We start from the raw sequence: 19,811 nt of genomic DNA, 5'->3' as shown, positions 1-19,811 counted from the left end.
TGGCATTCTACATCTACATCTACATTGATACTCCGCAAGCCACCCAACGGTGTGTGGCGGAGGGCACTTTACGTGCCACTGTCATTACCTCCCTTTCCTGTTCCAGTCGCGTATGGTTCGCGGGAAGAACGACTGTCTGAAAGCCTCCGTGCGCGCTCTAATCTCTCTAATTTTACATTCGTGATCTCCTCGGGAGGTATAAGTAGGGGGAAGCAATATATTCGATACCTCATCCAGAAACGCACCCTCTCGAAACCTGGCGAGCAAGCTACACCGCGATGCAGAGCGCCTCTCTTGCAGAGTCTGCCACTTGAGTTTATTAAACATCTCCGTAACGCTATCACAGTTACCAAATAACCCGGTGACGAAACGCGCCGCTCTTCTTTGGATCTTTTCTATCTCCTCCGTCAACCCGACCTGGTACGGATACCACACTGATGAGCAATACTCAAGTATAGGTCGAACGAGTGTTTTGTAAGCCACCTCCTTTGTTGATGGACTACATTTTCTAAGCACTCTCCCAATGAATCTCAACCTGGTACCCGCCTTACCAACAATTAATTTTATATGATCATTCCACTTCAAATCGTTCCGTACGCATACCCCCAGATATTTTACAGAAGTAACTGCTACCAGTGTTTGTTCCGCTATCATATAATCATACAATAAAGGATCCTTCTTTCTATGTATTCGCAATACATTACATTTGTCTATGTTAAGGGTCAGTTGCCACTCCCTGCACCAAGTGCCTATCCGCTGCAGATCTTCCTGCATTTCGCTACAATTTTCTAATGCAGCAACTTCTCTGTATACTACAGCATCATCCGCGAAAAGCCGCATGGAACTTCCGACACTATCTACTAAGTCATTTATATATATTGTGAAAAGCAATGGTCCCATAACACTCCCCTGTGGCACGCCAGAGGTTACTTTAACGTCTGTAGACGTCTCTCCATTGATAACAACATGCTGTGTTCTGTTTGCTAAAAACTCTTCAATCCAGCCACACAGCTGGTCTGATATTCCGTAGGCTCTTACTTTGTTTATCAGGCAACAGTGCGGAACTGTATCGAACGCCTTCCGGAAGTCAAGAAAAATAGCATCTATCTGGGAGCCTGTATCTAATATTTTCTGGGTCTCATGAACAAATAAGGCGAGTTGGGTCTCACACGATCGCTGTTTCCGGAATCCATGTTGATTCCTACATAGTAGATTCTGGGTGTCCAGAAATGACATGATACGCGAGCAAAAAACATGTTCTAAAATTCTACAAGAGATCGACGTAAGAGATATAGGTCTATAGTTTTGCGCATCTGCTCGACGACCCTTCTTGAAGACTGGAACTATCTGTGCTCTTTTCCAATCATTTGGAACCCTCCGTTCCTCTAGAGACATGCGGTACACGGCTGTTAGAAGGGGGGCAAGTTCTTTCGCGTACTCTGTGTAGAATCGAATTGGTATCCCGTCAGGTCCAGTGGACTTTCCTCTATTGAGTGATTCCAGTTGCTTTTCTATTCTTTGGACACTTATTTCGATGTCAGCCATTTTTTCGATTGTGCGAGGATTTAGAGAAGGAACTGCAGTGCAGTCTTCCTCTGTGAAACAGCTTTGGAGAAAGGTGTTTAGTATTTCAGCTTTACGCGTGTCATCCTCTGTTTCAATGCCATCATCATCCCGTAGTGTCTGGATATGCTGTTTCGAGCCACTTACTGATTTAACGTAAGACCAGAACTTCCTAGGATTTTCTGTCAAGTCGGTACATAGAATTTTACTTTCGAATTCAATGAACGCTTCACGCATAGCCCTCCTTACGCTAACTTTGACATCGTTTAGCTTCTGTTTGTCTGAGAGGTTCTGGCTGCGTTTAAACTTGGAGTGGAGCTCTCTTTGCTTTCGCAGTAGTTTCCTAACTTTGTTGTTGTACCACGGTGGGTTTTTCCCGTCCCTCACAGTTTTACTCGGCACGTACCTGTCTAAAACGCATTTTACGATTGCCTTGAACTTTTTCCATAAACACTCAACATTGTCAGTGTCGGAACAGAAATTTTCGTTTTGATCTGTTAGGTAGTCTGAAATCTGCCTTCTATTACTCTTGCTAAACAGATAAACCTTCCTCCCTTTTTTTATATTCCTATTAACTTCCATATTCAGGGATGCTGCAAAGGCCTTATGATCACTGATTCCCTGTTTTGTATATACAGAGTCGAAAAGTTCGGGTCTGTTTGTTATCAGTAGGTCCAAGATGTTATCTCCACGAGTCGGTTCTCTGTTTAATTGCTCGAGGTAATTTTCGGATAGTGCACTCAGTATAATGTCACTCGATGCTCTGTCCCTACCACCCGTCCTAAACATCTGAGTGTCCCAGTCTATATCTGGTAAATTGAAATCTCCACCTAAGACTATAACATGCTGAGAAAATTTATGTGAAATGTATTCCAAATTTTCTCTCAGTTGTTCTGCCACTAATGCTGCTGAGTCGGGAGGTCGGTAAAAGGAGCCAATTATTAACCTAGTTCGGTTGTTTAGTGTAACCTCCACCCATAATAATTCACAGGAACTATCCACTTCTACTTCACTACAGGATAAACTACTACTAACAGCGACGAACACTCCACCACCGGTTGCATGCAATCTATCCTTTCTAAACACCGTCTGTACCTTTGTAAAAATTTCGGCAGAATTTATCTCTGGCTTAAGCCAGCTTTCTGTACCTATAACGATTTCAGCTTCGGTGCTTTCTATCAGCGCTTGAAGTTTGCTGGTCTTCAATTTAAAAAAAAAAAAACATTGTTTTCTTGGGATAAGAGCTTGAATTCAGGCATAAAGTTTCCTGTGGTCATCTGTGAAGTGAAACAGCTGTATAAAACTGTAACTGTGTTGTTATTATGAGATGAAACATTTAAGAATGGTAAGACACCTCCTTCATGTAGGGAAGAAAACTGCTACTATTCTTAACCTGGTGGTTTTAACTCAATGTTAATAACCGCGCAACTCTCATCGCCTTTCGCAGCTGAGCAATTCTGTTTGCCTTTGCTGCTTTATTTTTGTTCAGCTGGCATTTCACATGCGGGGAGGACTCCTGTTGTGTGCATGCAGTAAGCAACTGGACCGTCGTATCAGCACCCCATCCAACAATGTTGCCGATTCACAAGACAGAGAGAGCTAAACGAAGAGACATTGGTCTGCTAAAGGGACGCTGTCCGCAGTGGAGTTGATGAGCGGAGACCTAGTCGCACGGCTGGTGTCCAATTCGTGCTCGCTAAACTGTTTTACAAGCAAAGTCGTCCAAAGACGTTTACTGCCAGCAGGATCAATCAGAAAGTAATAATCATATTGCTAAACATTTTATTTTACGAGAAAGGTAACAGCTGGAACATTCATGACTGACACGTCACTTTTAAGTATTGTCACTATCACTGTCACCGCGCGGGATTAGCCGAGCGTTCTGGGCGCTGCAGTCATGGACTGTGCGGCTGTTCCCGGCGGAGGTTCGAGTCCTCCCTCGGGCATGGGTGTGTGTGTTTGTCCTTAGGATAATTTAGGTTAAGTAGTGTGTAAGCTTAGGGACTGATGACCTTAGCCGTTAAGTCCCATAAGATTTCACACACATTTGAACATTTTGAACTATCACTGTCCACAGTTGTTTTCGACCTCGAAATAATAGCATGTGTATCCTTTTGGTTAGGAAACATACACCTGCTTCCTCGACGACTGGCGCCCAGAAGTTTTTCAGGTCTCCGTATCTTCAAAGTTACGTAGCAGATGCACTCCTTTCTGTGGCCCAGAAGATAGGAGTCTGGTGGCGCAAGGTCAGGGCTGTGTCGTGGATGGTGCCAGCCTTCCTAGCCAGTTTATTGGTGAACTGACTGGAGTGTGGTCTTGCATTGTCATGCGAAAGAACAGCCGCATTAACTTTCAATGGCCGAACTCACTGAAGATACGCTTTGAAATTTTCGAGGGTTTTCACTGTTTTATGGAGTTTAGTTTGCACCCGATCACCAAAAGATAAACCAGAATCACATCATCTGCGTCCCAAAAAGATTTTCGCCGTAACCTTGGAAGCAGCACACACTGTTCTGGATTATTTGTTTGTCGGCGATGTTAATGATGCCATTCCCTCGCCTATTTCTTGAATACAAACGACGTCTCCAGTCACAGTTTTCACCAAAAACTCCTACCCCTGCTACAGAATCGATGATATTGTTTTGTTTGGTTCCATATTCTGGTCGGTCAACATTTTTGGTACCCAGAGTGCACAAATCTGGGAGCAGCCGAGTTTTTCAACGATGGGCATCACACCTCCTTTACCAATGGACAACTGTGGACACAATTCATCAGTTGTTACCCGGAGGTCGTCACGGGTAATTTGGTCGAGACACTGGATGTGGTGTGAAGTCACTGCACCCGCTGGCTGACGGTTACGTGTTCTTTCAGCCAACTGTGGTCGCCCTCCAGCTTCTCTTCAGCGACGAAGCAGTTGTCTACCGTACCAGGTCCATACACCTTACTGAGACTTCCAAGAGTGGCGTCCCGGCACAGATGGTGCCTTTCACTAGTATAGAGTCGGTGTTATCTGCGTGGAGCAATGAGGACGTTGGTGAGACCGAGGTGCTTCTCTGAAATAGGCTTCGTCCTTGAGAACAGTAATAAGGGTGAGAAAGACTCTCTTTGGTTGAGTGGGACTTTCTTAATGTCAATATTGTCCACTATAAAGAAGTAATGTGCAGATAGATTCTGCAGAAGTTGTAAGTCATTATTTTCCTGTAACACTTTTATTGAGACTAGATACTGGGGGATGTAAAGCTGTGAGGATGGGACGCGATGGCCGAGCGGTTCTAGGCGCTACAGTCTGGAACCACGCGACTGCTACGGTCGCAGGCTCGACTCCTGCCTCGGGCATGGATGTTTGTGATGTCCTTAGGTTAGTTAGGTTTAAGTAGTTCTAAGTTCTAGGGGACTGATGACCTTAGAAGTTGAGTCCCATAGTGGTCAGAGCCATTTGAACCATTTTTGAACAGGACGTGAGTCGTGCTTGGGTAGCTCAGATAGTAGAGCACTTTTCCGCGAAAGGCAAAGGTACCGAGTTCGAGTCTCAGTCTGCACACTGTTTTAATCTGCCAGGAAGTTTCAACACTTTTATTGAGCTGATAGATACAAGTAAAATTATGAATTAGAGTAGGTGAGGGGTCAGATCTACTACCCTTTACCATACAGTCAGGCAACTATCGAAATGAATGGAGACAAGTGCTGTTAATTACACGCGTTGGGATAGTTACTGCCCCTGGGCCTGTTTTAGTATTACTATAGGCTTTGGAGTACGGGAGACGAGTCGTCATGACCTGGTACTGTCATTTACTGAAATGCTGAGGTATTAGTCTTTGAGACAGAGACAGACAGTGTCAGTTGAATACATTTCCAGGAAATGAACAATAACTACTTATGTCGCAGTTGTTACGTGCTCCAGAGTCCTTCCACCGGCCCCTCGTGGCTGAAGAATCTATACATCTGCTGCTACGGCGGCGCCGCCACTTCGTACGGAGACTCTTCCGTACTCCAGCTGATTAGTGATCACCCTCTCTGCGGATAACGGCTTCTGTTATATCCGTCATAACTGATTTGGTTGCCCACGGCCTTTCCGTGTGACCTCTATGCTATCTGGTTTAATCCACTAAGAAGTTTTCCACAACAAACATCGCTGCTATATTGCCTGGTAGAACTCTCTCTTTGGGAGAATGCAATCTACATGTTACTGCCTCAACGTTAGATTAATTCTGTTGTAGTTCATTAGGGAATATTGCCCTCTCATCAGTGTCTCGGCGCCTTCTCTGTGTGCTGGCTGTTAGCCTTAATCAGGGGTTCCCAACAAAATTTTCTCGAGGACCCCCCTCATGATTGGTACCTTGTCATTTCACAGTATGAAGTGCCTAAAAAAGCCAAATTAAGAGTCAGAAGTTAGCGTTCGCTAAAGCTCTGCTCATGCAGGAAGCGGCCAAAACAAAAAAATTGCTGTAATACGAAATACACTCCTGGAAATTGAAATAAGAACACCGTGAATTCATTGTCCCAGGAAGGGGAAACTTTATTGACACATTCCTGGGGTCAGATACATCACATGATCACACTGACAGAACCACAGGCACATAGACACAGGCAACAGAGCATGCACAATGTCGGCACTAGTACAGTGTATATCCACCTTTCGCAGCAATGCAGGCTGCTATTCTCCCATGGAGACGATCGTAGAGATGCTGGATGTAGTCCTGTGGAACGGCTTGCCATGCCATTTCCACCTGGCGCCTCAGTTGGACCAGCGTTCGTGCTGGACGTGCAGACCGCGTGAGACGACGCTTCATCCAGTCCCAAACATGCTCAATGGGGGACAGATCCGGAGATCTTGCTGGCCAGGGTAGTTGACTTACACCTTCTAGAGCACGTTGGGTGGCACGGGATACATGCAGACGTGCATTGTCCTGTTGGAACCGCAAGTTCCCTTGCCGGTCTAGGAATGGTAGAACGATGGGTTCGATGACGGTTTGGATGTACCGTGCACTATTCAGTGTCCCCTCGACGATCACCAGTGGTGTACGGCCAGTGTAGGAGATCGCTCCCCACACCATGATGCCGGATGTTGGCCCTGTGTGCCTCGGTCGTATGCAGTCCTGATTGTGGCGCTCACCTGCACGGCGCCAAACACGCATACGACCATCATTGGCACCAAGGCAGAAGCGACTCTCATCGCTGAAGACGACACGTCTCCATTCGTCCCTCCATTCACGCCTGTCGCGACACCACTGGAGGCGGGCTGCACGATGTTGGGGCGTGAGCGGAAGACGGCCTAACGGTGTGCGGGACCGTAGCCCAGCTTCATGGAGACGGTTGCGAATGGTCCTCGCCGATACCCCAGGAGCAACAGTGTCCCTAATTTGCTGGGAAGTGGCGGTGCGGTCCCCTACGGCACTGCGTAGGATCCTACGGTCTTGGCGTGCATCCGTGCGTCGCTGCGGTCCGGTCCCAGGTCGACGGGCACGTGCACCTTCCGCCGACCACTGGCGACAACATCGATGTACTGTGGAGACCTCACGCCCCACGTGTTGAGCAATTCGGCGGCACGTCCACCCGGCCTCCCGCATGCCCACTATACGCCCTCGCTCAAAGTCAGTCAACTGCACATACGGTTGACGTCCACGCTGTCGCGGCATGCTACCAGTGTTAAAGACTGCGATGGAGCTCCGTATGCCACGGCAAACTGGCTGACACTGACGGCGGCGGTGCACAAATGCTGTGCAGCTAGCGGCATTCGACGGCCAACACCGCGGTTCCTGGTGTGTCCGCTGTGCCGTGCGTGTGATCATTGCTTGTACAGCCCTCTCGCAGTGTCCGGATTAAGTGTGATGGGTCTGACACAACGGTGTCAATGTGTTCTTTTTTCCATTTCCAGGAGTGTATATGTAATATTTTTTTTATTCTAAAAGCATGTTGCGGACCCCTCTGGCATAGCTCGCGGACCCCTGGGGGTCCGCGGAACACCTGTTGGGAACCACAGGCCTAAATGACGAATGGCTGCCACTTTAAACTGGAGCTACCTTCTCCAAATACCCTGTTAGTTGTCATGTACTTCGGGGGGGGGGGGGGGGAGGGGGGAAAAACACTTTTTTTTTAACTTATGGGACTTAACTGCCAATGTCATCAGTCTTACACACTACTTAACCTAAATTATCCTAAGGATAGACGCAACACACCCCTGACCGATGGAGGACTCGAACCTCCACCGGAACCAGCCGCACAGCCCAAGACTGCAGCGCCTTCGAACGCTCAGCCAAGAGACTCTTGCCATGGTCAAATAATTCCATTTTTGATCTGACTGTTGACTAAATTTTTAAATTGTCCGAGATGATGACACCTTATCTTTCGCGTACGTCAGCGTCTAGTATTTTCTAACCTCGTACAGTGCTGTCATCTGTTTATACAGTACACTGTTACTGGAATGGCGTATGGAACGTGGTTTGCAGAAATGTGACAAGTTCGTGATTACTGTAATACCGACTTAATGAAGGAGGAAAGGTTAAGGGATTACTTTCATACTGGTCCTCGTAAATCGGTCGGCATTTGACTAAGTTACCGATCCAGTGTGAGCCGACCTCGAAGCTTATGCTAGTGGCGTTTGCTGTTGGCTGGTGTGTGTGGAGGTGAAGACGCGGCCGTGAGGTGGTTCGCGGCTGGAGCGTCTCCTGGGGCGCGTGTACGTGGCGGGCGAGGACCGGGCGAGGACACAGTGTCTGGCCTGGCCTCTAAGTCTGGCTGCGAGACCGGCGAGCGGCGCCGGCGTGTAATTGGCGGCCGGCTCATTACGCGCGCCCAATCGGCGCCTCGTTAGCGGCGCTGCCCGGCCGCCAGGCCGCCTGCAGCGGCGCCCTAATTGCCTGCACAGCACAGCACTGCCGGGCGCGGCTTCTGGGGCTCTGCTCTTCTTCTTGAGCGCAGCGCGGCAGCACGGCTCCGTAATGAGCAGGCGGCGGATCAGCCTACAGGCGGGGGGCCGCACCTGCTGGCTGCCAGACACTGTCCGGCTGTCTGGAAAGCAGAGCGCGCGGCGCCGGCCCCGGTGGCTGTTGAGCAACTGGCCAGCGCCGGGGGAAGGACAGGCAGCAGGCAGCGAGGGTGGTCAGCGCAGGCCAGGACCCACAGCGCGGTACAGTAGAATGGGGAGCCGGCAGCTGGCGTCATGTACTCCTTCCTTCAAGGTACTCGCACACAAAACCGGACGACTGTCAGTATGCACTGTAGAGGCACTACTGTCTACTGACCTGTAGCTAGACAAGGTACATACACTCGAGGTACTTTCTCTCGTGCACGGCTCGTGTTCATGCCATTTATGGTTTGTCATCTTCTATTACGTTACTGTCACCTAATTTTCTTATTCCATTTACTGGCGTCACTAACTTCCTGCCTTACTTGCCCGTGAGCGGCAGCAGCAGCGCGTATCGATAAGTGCACTGTCGTACCACGTCTGGAGCGACCGATAGTATTTCCGGGTCGTCGTGTGTCTGGCAGTCTGTTGGAGACGGACCAGCAGTGCAGTCGGTACGCAGCGGCAGTGAAGTTGGGGACGGAGCGCCGGTGTGGCGCGGACAGCCAGTTCTCGCCGACCGCTGGCGACAAACTTGAACTGTCCGGCTGAAGGAGACTGGAGTGGGAACAACCGTTGGTTGGTCGTTCGTTCGGTCGTCTCATCGGCCGACGTGTATTTGATCCTTTGTCCGTATCCGGGCCTGGGCAGTCGATCGATTGGCGTGGAGCAGCGAGGAAGTCTCCGTGGCGCGTACTCTGGCCGGGGCTGCTGGCGGTGTGCACGCACGGTTGGACTGTGAAATGGTTCAAATGGCTCTGAGCACTATGGGACTTACCAGCTGAGGTCATCAGTCCTCTAGAACTTAGAACTACTTAAATCTAACTAACCTAAGGAAATCACACACATCCATGTGCGAGGCAGGATTCGAACCTGCGACCGTAGCGGTCTCGCGATTCCAGACTGAAGCGCATAGAACCGCACGGCCACACCGGCCGGCGTTGGAGTGTGAGGTGCTGCTTGCGGGTGCTACGAAGTTCGTCGCCCACCGATCTTGGACATGAAAGTTGAGTCCTCACTTAACCTACTATCGAGCCTCAACTGTTTACATTTCCTCGCTTGATCCTGGTTGTCGCTTTTGGGACGTTCCCGCGAGCAACAACGTGTGTGTATTCAAGTTGGCTGAGATTCCAGCTGTCTTCCTGTGGAGCCGGCCGAAGTGGCCGTGCGGTTAAAGGCGCTGCAGTCTGGAACCGCAGGACCGCTACGGTCGCAGGTTCGAATCCTGCCTCGGGCATGGATGTTTGTGATGTCCTTAGGTTAGTTAGGTTTAACTAGTTCTAAGTTCTAGGGGACTAATGACCTCAGCAGTTGAGTCCCATAGTGCTCAGAGCCATTTGAACCATTTGTCTTCCTGTGGAGTTTAAACTTAACTTAATTTTTTCCCTGTTATTGAATTTGACCAGCGGTATTTTATGCCTTGTGGCCGTCGACGTTCCGGTTACCTGCCCTGGTCGTTGAGGTAATTTTCGGCAGTGTATTTTCCTCGTCGTGTTTTTGCTGTCCAGCACAGCTGAGGTGTTGTTGGTCGTTGTGTGCGCCAATATTCTGTGTGTCGTTGTATTGAAATCTTGTCGTCGTTTTGCTGGTTGGATGGAGCGGACCTAATCTTGTTCATTGTTCGGTCGGCTGTCTGTTGGTTGGGTTGTCGTCAGATTAAGAAATCGTTGGGCAGGCTGCCTGTCTCACCTAAACGGGTGTTAGTGTTACAACCCCATGTCACCCTTGGAAACTTCTGAGCGCCTTTCCTTGTGTGTTAAATAGTAATTTACCTGAAACTTCCTGGCAGATTAAAACTGTGTGCGCGACCGAGACTCGAACTCGGGACCTTTGCCTTTCGCGGGCAAGATCTCCACCAACTGAGCTACCGAAGCACGACTTACGCCCGGTACTCACAGCTTTACTTCTGCCAGTATCTCGTCTCCCACCTTCCAAACTTTACAGAAGCTCTCCTGCGAACCTTGCAGAACTAGCACTCCTGAAAGAAAGGATATGGCGGAGACATGGCTTAGTCACCGCCTAGGGGATGTTTCCAGAATGAGATTTTCACTCTGCAGCGGAGTGTGCGCTGATATGAAACTGGCAGAAGTAAAGCTGTGAGTACGGAGCGTGAGTCGTGCTTCGGTAGCTCAGTTTGTGGAGCACTTGTCCGCGAAAGGCAAAGGTCCCGAGTTCGAGTCTCGGTCGGGCACACAGTCTTAATCTGCCAGGAAGTTTCATATTAGCGCACACTCCGCTGCAGAGTTAAAATCTCATTCTGGAAACATCCCCCAGGCTGTGGCTATGCCATGTCTCCGCAATATCCTTTCTTTCAGGAGTGCTAGTTCTGCAAGGTTCGCAGGAGAGCTTCTGTAAAGTTTGCAAGGTGGGAGACGAGATACTGGCAGAAGTAAAGCTGTGAGTACCGGGCGTGAGTCGTGCTTCGGTAGCTCAGTTGGTGGAGCACTTGCCCGCTAACGGCAAAGGTCCCGAGTTCGAGTCTTGGTCGGGCGCCGGCCGGAGTGGCCGAGCGGTTAAAGGCGCTTCAGTCTGGAACCGCACGGCCGCTACGGTCGCAGGTTCGAATCCTGCCTCGGGCATGGATGTGTGTGATGTCCTTAGGTTAGTTAGGTTTAAGTAGTTCTAAGTTCTAGGGGACTTATGACCACAGCAGTTGAGTCCCATAGTGCTCAGAGCCATTTGAACCATTTTCTAGGTCGGGCGCACAGTTTTAATCTGCCAGGAAGTTTCATATCAGCGCACACTCCGCTGCAGAGTGAAAATCTCATTCCAGTAATTTCCCTGTTTCGGTTTTAGTTATTTGGTTGATGTGTGGCCTTCAGCCTAGTATCAATATCTCTTAAAGTAATGTTCTTGTGTTGCCCTTAAGGCATAACATTGTTATTCTTTTATATGGGGCCTTCAGCCGATTTTTACATTAGATGTTACAAGATAAAGCCTTTCACCATTTAAATTGAAACTCTTTTTCTAGGCATTAAGCCGTTAAACATATTTTGTTGATATGTGGCCTTCATCCGAGTATTAATATATCTTAATTGTTCTTGTTTTGCACTTAATGCATGAGATTCTTATGCTTTTGTATGGGGCCTTCAGCCGAATTTCGCATGAAATGTTTTAATTTAAGGGCTTCTGCCTTTTGACTGAAAGACATCTTATTGATTGATATGTAGCTTCCAGCCGAGTTTCATTAAAATTAAATTGCGAAGGCCAACAGCCTGTTTAGATTGAAGATTTAGAAAATATTTTTGGGTGAAACGTCCAGAAGAACCCTGTATTTCAATTTCTTGCTTAGGCCTTGTGTCTTGGATTTTGAGTGTGACCTTCAGCCGATCTAATCAAAGGAGGTCGATTAAAGTTTTGGGTGTTTTGCATCCTTGTTGTAATATTGTGCGTTCATAAATAAAGGCGGACCGTTGTGGCCGAGTGGTTCTAGGTGCTTCAGTTTGGAACCGCGGTGCTGCTACGGTCGCAGGTTCGAATCCTGCCTCGGGCATGGATGTGTGTGATGTCCTTAGGTTGGTTATGTTTAAGTAGTTCTAAGTCTATGGGACTGATGACCTCAGACGTTAAGTCCCGTAGTGCTCAGAGCCATTATTATAAATAAAGTTTGTATGTTGAGTGCAACTGAGAGAAACTATTTTGGCCCCTGTCTACTACCTAATCCGCTCTGTCCCGCTAACCCAGGCGTTTCACACACCAGACTGCCTTGTTCCTTGTCACTTGCTAAATATCGCTGACCTTGGTGGGATCGCGCCTTGTGCAGTGGCAATAATGGAAATTTTAATAGTTTGCGGAGGGGCATCGTTTCGGAAGTAATTTACTTCCATCTTTGGCAGTGGAAGACGGCGTGCTTTCCCCATCACTCACTGACAGTATTTTCTTGACCAGCTCTTTAACAACCAACCTTTTCTTGTTGCGGTTTTTATATTCGGAATTAGAAATTTCACATAAACATGATGCCGCGTGAAAAGCTTCAGTCAGCCGAAACACTTTGTGCGTTGCCTAAATCTTGATACGTCATATTAAAAAAGAAACTAATAAAAATCCGACGAAGCGTTTTCCACGGCGCAGAGAGAATAACTGGAGACCAACCAACACCTCCACACTACGAAGTGTTGTTCAACTCTGTCTATGAATTCTCTCATGTCTCCCATTTCGAACAGGGCTCAAAACTTCTGCGATTTTGTTGCAACAGCGTGTTAACAGACAAGAAATGTTTCTCAGTTGTCTACACACAAATTCGTTCAATTGTCTATAGAGAACGTCTAGATACAAAAACCTCTCGACTTTGTGTAGTAGTGTGTACAACTCCTCAGGCTTCCGTTACCGTTCCGACTGAGATACACCGGTGTTGGGGCACCAGCCGGCCCGCTTCTATCTGCTACACAAAGACGCGGTCTGCCACTTCTCTGTTCGTCATTCACACTTGTCTGACGACAGTGGATGTTTTTACGGCCCCTGACCACTGTGTTTTGTTGCTGTACACTTCCACCACCTCAGCATGGAATCTTTGCGGCGGTGCTTCCCGTTAAATACAGAAAGTGGACTACCGTGAGATACTCCACTTCTCGAACACTGCGCTGTCTTTTTGGCTCGTTTAGCGGTTTGCTACCGTACTGTGACGAGGGATTTTAGCGTGCACCACGACTGCAAACATGCTCCTGCACAACAAACAAATAATAAATCATATAACCTTTTTTTCCCTTAAGATGGTAATAAAAAGTGTGTGACTGCACTTCGTGTGCCTACTAGCTCCGCGTTTTACGGGGAGTCTGCAAAAAAGAGTGCTGAAACAAAACAAAAAGAAAAGAAAAACAAAAGAATTTCCAGTATGTTAATAGATACAAAAATCTAATTGTGTCGAGGTTATAGTTCCGTGAGCATTGAGATGGAATCGATATAGTCTTGAATACAGGTTACACATTGGTGTGCAAATCGTAAGGACCAAAGTAACTTTTGCATCATGAGCCACTGCCAAGAAACATAGGCCAGTGAAACTTGGACCACACATATCTGGGAATTTGTGGTAAGTTCTATGGGACCAAACTGCTGAGATCACCGGTCCCTAGTCTTACACACTACTTAATGTAACTTAAGCTAACTTACGCTAAGGACAATACACGCACCCATGCCCAATGGAGGACTCGAACCTCGGAGGGGGGAGCCGCGCGAACCGTGGCAAGACGCCTAAGACAGCACGGCTACACCGCGCGGAGGACCACACACAGAAAGCACTCTTACAGTACAGTACAGGACACTATACTACGCTGCACTACAAAAGGCAACTTAAACAAATACGCAACGAGACCATCAGAAGTGGTTTCTTTATTCTGAGACAATAATTAAACTGAAGTCGCCGCGACTTAACGATAGTGCCTTGGTCATTACGGAAGGCGCGATATGGTTCAAAATACGGCGTGTAATCACCGCAGACGGTGTACATGCTCTGCAAGGTGCTTCAGTGCTCGTCACAAGGTTGGTAAGCAGTTCTCGCGGTAGGGCGTTCCATTACTCCACCAGCGAAACCCGCAACTTCTGGGTGGCTGTTAGTGCATCTGGACGTCTTGGCAATACCGTTCCCCAATGCACCCGAAACGTGCTCGAAGGCATCGAAGTCGGGAGAACGGGCTGGCCACTCCATTCCTGGAATATACTATTGTTTCACGACCTCCTCCACCCACGCTATTCGACCCGGTCGCGCAGTGGAATCAATAAAAATGAAGTCAGGTCCGAATGCACCACTGGAAAGACGCACATGGAGAAACAGTAGAGTGCCACAGTAACACTGTTCAGTGAGTCTATCGTGTTCACTGGTTTGGAGGTCAGTACATCTGTGCAACATTATACCTCCCCACACCATGCCTTGACTACCAAACCGATAATTTCCGACAATGTTGCTGGGTGCATTACATTTTCTCACCTCTCAGAATAACAGGGTACGTCCAACACTGTAGAAAACGATTAGAAAACACCATTGTTGTGAAGCACAACTAACTCTTCACACGCGCGAATGTTGAGTGCTATCGACAAGGGATTTCAAATTCATTGCGTATTTCTGGATTTCCGGGATACTTTTGACACTGTATCACACAAGCAGCTTGTAGTGAAATTGCGTGCCTACGGAATATCGTCTTTGTTATGGGACTGGACTTGTGATTTTCTGTCAGAGAGGTCACAGATCGTAGTAACTGACGGAAAGTCATGAAGTAAAACAGAAGTTCCTTATCTATACAAACGATTTGCGAGACAATCTGAGCAGCCGTCTTAGGTTGTTTGCAGATGACGCTGTCATATATCGACTACTAAAGCTATCAGAAGATCAAAACAAATTGAAAAACGATTTTGAAAAGATATATATATATGGTGCGAAACTTGCCAATTGACCCTAAATAACGAAAAGTGTGAGGTCATCCATATGAGTGCTAAAAGGAACTCAGACTTCGGTTATACGATAATTCAGTCTAATCTAAAAGCCGTAAATTCAGCTAAATACCTAGGTATTACAATTACGAACAACTTAAATTGGAAGGAACACATAGAAAATGTTGTAGGGAAGGCCAACCAAAGACTGCGTTTTATTGGCAGGACACTTAGGAAATGTAACAGATCTACGAAGGAGAACGCCTACACTTGTCCGTCTTCATTTAGAATACTGCTGCGCAGTGTGCGATCCCTACCAGATACGACTGACGGAGTACATCGAAAAAGTTCAAAGAAGGGCAGCACGTTTTGTATTATTGCGAAATAGGGGAGAGATTGTCAGTGAAATGATACTGGATTTGGGGTGGACATCATTAAAAAAAATGCATTTTTCGTTGGAGAGGAATCCCCTCACGAAATTCCAATCACCATCTTTTTCCTCCGAATGTGAAAGTCTTTTGTTGACACCGACCTACATAGGGAGAAACGATCACCATGATAAAATAAGGGGAAGCAGAGCTCGTACGGAAAGATGTGTGTGATCGTTCTTTCCGCGCGCTATACGAGATAACAGAGAACTGTGGTTCGATTAACCCTGTGACAAGCACTTAAATGTGATTTTAAGAGTATCCATGTAGATGTAGATCGTTTTGGTGGTCCATGTACTACGGTGTGAGGAGGCATAAAGTTGCAACGGACTACTGACCTCCAAATTTTTGTACACGGTAAACTCGCCACTCAATATTATTGTGACACTCAGCGCATGCAAAAGTTATTTTGGACCTTAAGTCTTGCACACCAGTGTAGGGTGAATATCGACAAAAGTAAAATACGGGTGATGGGCAGTAGTGGAATTAAATGACGTGATGAAAACGGAATTAAATGAGCAAACAACACACTTCCAGTAGTATACCAGTTTTACTATTTGGGTAGCAAAATCACCAGCGATGATAGAAAGCAAATGGGATATAAAATGCAGACTCGCTGTAGTAACAAAAGTTTTCCTCAAAAAGATAAAATTTTAAAGCCGAATACACACTCATGCTTATAAATTAACCCGTGTTCACTCAGGTACGAGCAGCCCTTACCGGCTCGCCATCTTATCTTATTTACAACTTTTCATGACGTCGCCTTTCCGGCTTAGATTTTTTTAGAATGTGACTTGTAAGTACTGCGTCTCTTTCCAGTCAGTACACACTTTAGTTTATTAATGTCTTATATACCTATTATGTTTTAGAACAGTTAGTTTAATTCTGAAGACGACGCTCATAGTAGCGTCGAAACCTGGTCAATTTTGACTTAATATTTGTGGCCGAGGGCTTATTTGTTCTAATATAATTAAGGATAACGCTGATACATGGTGAAACAACGCTCTGGCGGGCAGTTTGCGGGTTTAAATAACCCCGGGGTATGACCATCCGGTCCATATGACCTGTGGTCGTCGCACGGTGGCGCTGGCAGCAGTCTACATATGAAGAGGTGTGTTGGTGCAGGTCAGAGTACGGTGCAGCGAGTAAGTGTGCAGACGTTTTCAGACGTGCTAATGGTAACTGTGTGTTTAAAATGGCTCAAAGAACACATATTTATGACCTTACGAGGGGTAGAATACTAGGGCGACTGGAGGCTGGTCAAGCACAGCAGGTCGTAGCACGGGCCTTCCGTGTGCTCAAAATGTGATCTCAGGATTATGGCAACGATTCCAGCAGACAGGAAACGTGTCCAAGCCCTACAGTACGGGACGCCCTCAGTGTACAACACTACAAGAAGGTAGGATAACGAATGAAGAGGTAGTGAACAGAGTGGGGCAGAGCACACTTTTACTGCACAATCAGAGTAAAAAGGGGGATCACTTACTAGAACACATCCCGAGCTATCAAGGAACGGGTTTTCGGTAATACAGGGAACTGTAAGGGTCGAGGCCCGACTGTGCTGAGTAGCCTAAAATGGATGTGTATATCTGTAGTTATGCAGAGATGAAGAGATGAAGAGCTCGCACAGAACAGCCTGGAGAGGTGTACCTAACAATTCGGCCGACTAATGACCTTGAAACTTCTTCAATTAAATAAATTTTTACTTAAACTGAAATAACTGAGGCCGTGAAACTTGTACGTTTTTACTTAAATTCTTTAATACAACTGAACCTACTTATACTGCTGAGTGACACTGAACGCACTATGTCTTTGCTTGTTTTTGTCATGTCATTTCTGACCCACATAATTTGCCCTGACAAACAGAACTCAAGCTTCTTGTTTTGGTCCTTACTACCACCTCTGAAAGTTGCCTACCGTACAGTCTTAGCAACGACAGTACTGGTATATGTATTCCACTGTCAGAGGCGTCATAACGATTTTCGCTAATAAATTTTGACTCGTTCGTTTCTAGTGCAGGGATCCTTACCACAAATTGATGCAGTCATTCCGCTCCACTTCCCGTGAAAGCTTCAACACGGAGTCACCTTGTATACGCACACATTCACAGGCGCCGGCACATTTAACACTGACGCTCTATAGCGTCGTTGGGTGACGTTTCCGGACATGATTTCCTGTTCAAAATAATATGTACTTACTTCCCTCCACAATTTCTAGAGGTTTGTAACGGGAATTTCCTAACACCCAGTAAATGGAGCTTTCAGGTGGAAGTGCAACCACTTGACAGTTGCCATTAGAGGGAATGAAAAGGCGTATACCACTTCCTCTACTGTTTCGGACCCATATGTGTATATACAATGCAGTCAATATCGTCTAAAATTTACTCTAGTTCGTGATCGATGTTCTTCCCGTTTCTTTAATCGTGTGGCAAGTGTGACGCTGGGACTTCATTAGATAACTTTAGCGGAGAGACCCAGGAACACCCGTGAACCTGAGCTACTCGATCGGGATTTGAAATGTCTCATTGAGGGAGATCCGCTCCAGTTGTACCAATATTTATTCACACCACAACCGGTTTCGGGATTTTAAAATTCCGTGTTCAGGTGCATGAAACTGTAAGACACGAAGGAGACGAGGGAAGAAATTTAATGCAAAATATGTTTGGCTCTGAGTATTACGCGACTCAACTTCTGAGGTCATCAGTCGCCTAGAACGTAGAACTTCTTAAACCGCACGGCCACTCCTGCCAGGGTAAAATATGTTTAAAACCGAAAGAGCAAACTTCCGAAATAGGACGACTTACTTATTGTATTTGGTGACACACGACATGCGGTCGGGCCAGTCAGTGCTAGAATTTCAACCACCGCATGTTGGCGGAACTAGAAAAAATAAAAAAGGTGAGGGGCCAATAAAGAAACTGACGAAAACTGTAACATACAGGTGGATTGGACAAAGTAAACGGAAGCGGTCTGGAAGTGCGGAGCGGTGCTGGCGAAAACGGTGTACAAGCAAATAAACTGACGTCATCAGCGATGATACAGAAAATCTGGGCTGACTGGTCCGAGCGCTGTAGGACGTAACAGAACATGAACCGCGCACCCAGACCTCTGGCGTGGCCCTCCGCACAGTACTGTTTAGCGTTGCTACCGTGCGGCTGTCCGGCGGCGGACAGTGTGAGCACTGTGTTCGATCGCGGCTTGCGGTTACTTTGTCCCACCCACCTGTAACTTACATTTTTCTTCAGTTTGTTTATTGGCCCCTCCCCTTTTTTATCTGTTCTAGGACCGCCGAATTTGAATGACTGGAGCTCTTGCACTGACCGGTCGGACCGCATATTGTTTCCTACCAAACACAAAAACTATGTACCCTTATGAAACTTCCTGGCAGATTAAAACTGTGTGCCCGACCGAGACTCGAACTCGGGACCTATGCCTTTCGCGGGCAAGTGCTCTACCATCTGAGCTACCGAAGCACGACTCACGCCCGGTAATCACAGCTTTACTTCTGCCAGTATCTCGTCTCCTACCTTCCAAACTTTACAGAAGCTCTCCTGCGAACCATGCAGAACTAGCACTCCTGAAAGAAAGGATACTGCGGAGACACGGCTTAGCCACAGCCTGGGAAATGTTTCCAGAACGAGATTTTGACTCTGCACTCTATGTACCCTTATTTCGGAAGTCTGCTCTTTTGTTTTAATTTGCATTATGTTTCTTCCTCCCCTCTTTTGTATGTTACAGTTTCGTACATCTTGCGGATGGATTTTAAAATATCGAAACCGGTCGTAGTTCGAATAAATATTAGTCTAATTGAAGTGGATATTCCTAAGTTAGTTATCACGCCTTTCAGCTGCGGATGTACAACGTACCAAATATTAGGTGATTTCTTACTACTCCGTACCGAGCCTTTGGGCACCACGAGTGCCATACACCGAAATGCTCAGAAGTAATTCACGAAGAACCTCCGGAGTTGGGGTCCAGCCGTAGGATTCCGCTGGATCGCGAGACCGGCAGAAGGCGGCGCGCCGCAGCCAGTGGCCGGGGCCGGAAGCTGGTCCTGTCTGGGCGGCTGCCGCGTGTGGCTGTCTGGTGTCTCGGGTGGAGGCTGACGGTGGCGCTGGGGGCGGCACGCGGGGGGCGGCGGCGGCGGCGGCAGGTTCATTAGGCGGTGCGGGATCAGCGCGCCTCGTTAGCGGCGCCGTAACGAAGCCGGGGCGGGGGCGGCGTCGCGACGCGCTCTTTGACGGCGCCGGACGGCGGACGGCGGGCCGCGCAGCACGGCCTAATTGCCCGCCGCGGCCGCCCCCCGACGCCGCCGCCGCTCGTCGCGACGTAATTAGCCGTCGCGGCGCACCTCTCGTCGCCGCCCCCCTCCTCTGCGGAAGAACTCTCCCACTCCTT

At 47.7% G+C, this 19,811-nt stretch overlaps 1 protein-coding gene across 1 annotated transcript; it reads right to left on the bottom strand.

The window, feature by feature from the left end:
- Positions 1–8,146: 8,146 nt before the first annotated feature.
- LOC126413276 (serine/arginine repetitive matrix protein 1-like) lies at positions 8,147–19,572 on the bottom strand. Its single transcript, XM_050083177.1, has 2 exons — positions 19,419–19,572; positions 8,147–8,571 (listed from the first exon to the last, which is right to left on the bottom strand). Exons 1-2 carry the CDS (start codon positions 19,570–19,572, stop codon positions 8,147–8,149), a joined length of 579 nt encoding a protein of 192 aa, XP_049939134.1.
- Positions 19,573–19,811: the final 239 nt, after the last annotated feature.

This window comes from Schistocerca serialis, chromosome 7 (assembly GCF_023864345.2).
Source record: "Schistocerca serialis cubense isolate TAMUIC-IGC-003099 chromosome 7, iqSchSeri2.2, whole genome shotgun sequence".
NCBI classification, from domain to species: domain Eukaryota; kingdom Metazoa; phylum Arthropoda; class Insecta; order Orthoptera; family Acrididae; genus Schistocerca; species Schistocerca serialis.
Note: the sequence above shows the minus strand (reverse complement) of the source record. Positions and strands in the feature narration are given on the sequence as shown.

Excerpts from the sequence above, each read along its gene's own strand:
- LOC126413276 (XM_050083177.1), bottom strand. The coding sequence starts at position 19,572 with ATGAACCTGCCGCCGCCGCCGCCGCCCCCCGCGTGCCGCCCCCAGCGC. Across the intron at positions 8,572-19,418 it reads CGGCGCGCCGCCTTCTGCCG|ACAGCCGGACAGTGTCTGGC; the intron begins GTCTCGCGATCC and ends TCTGCTTTCCAG.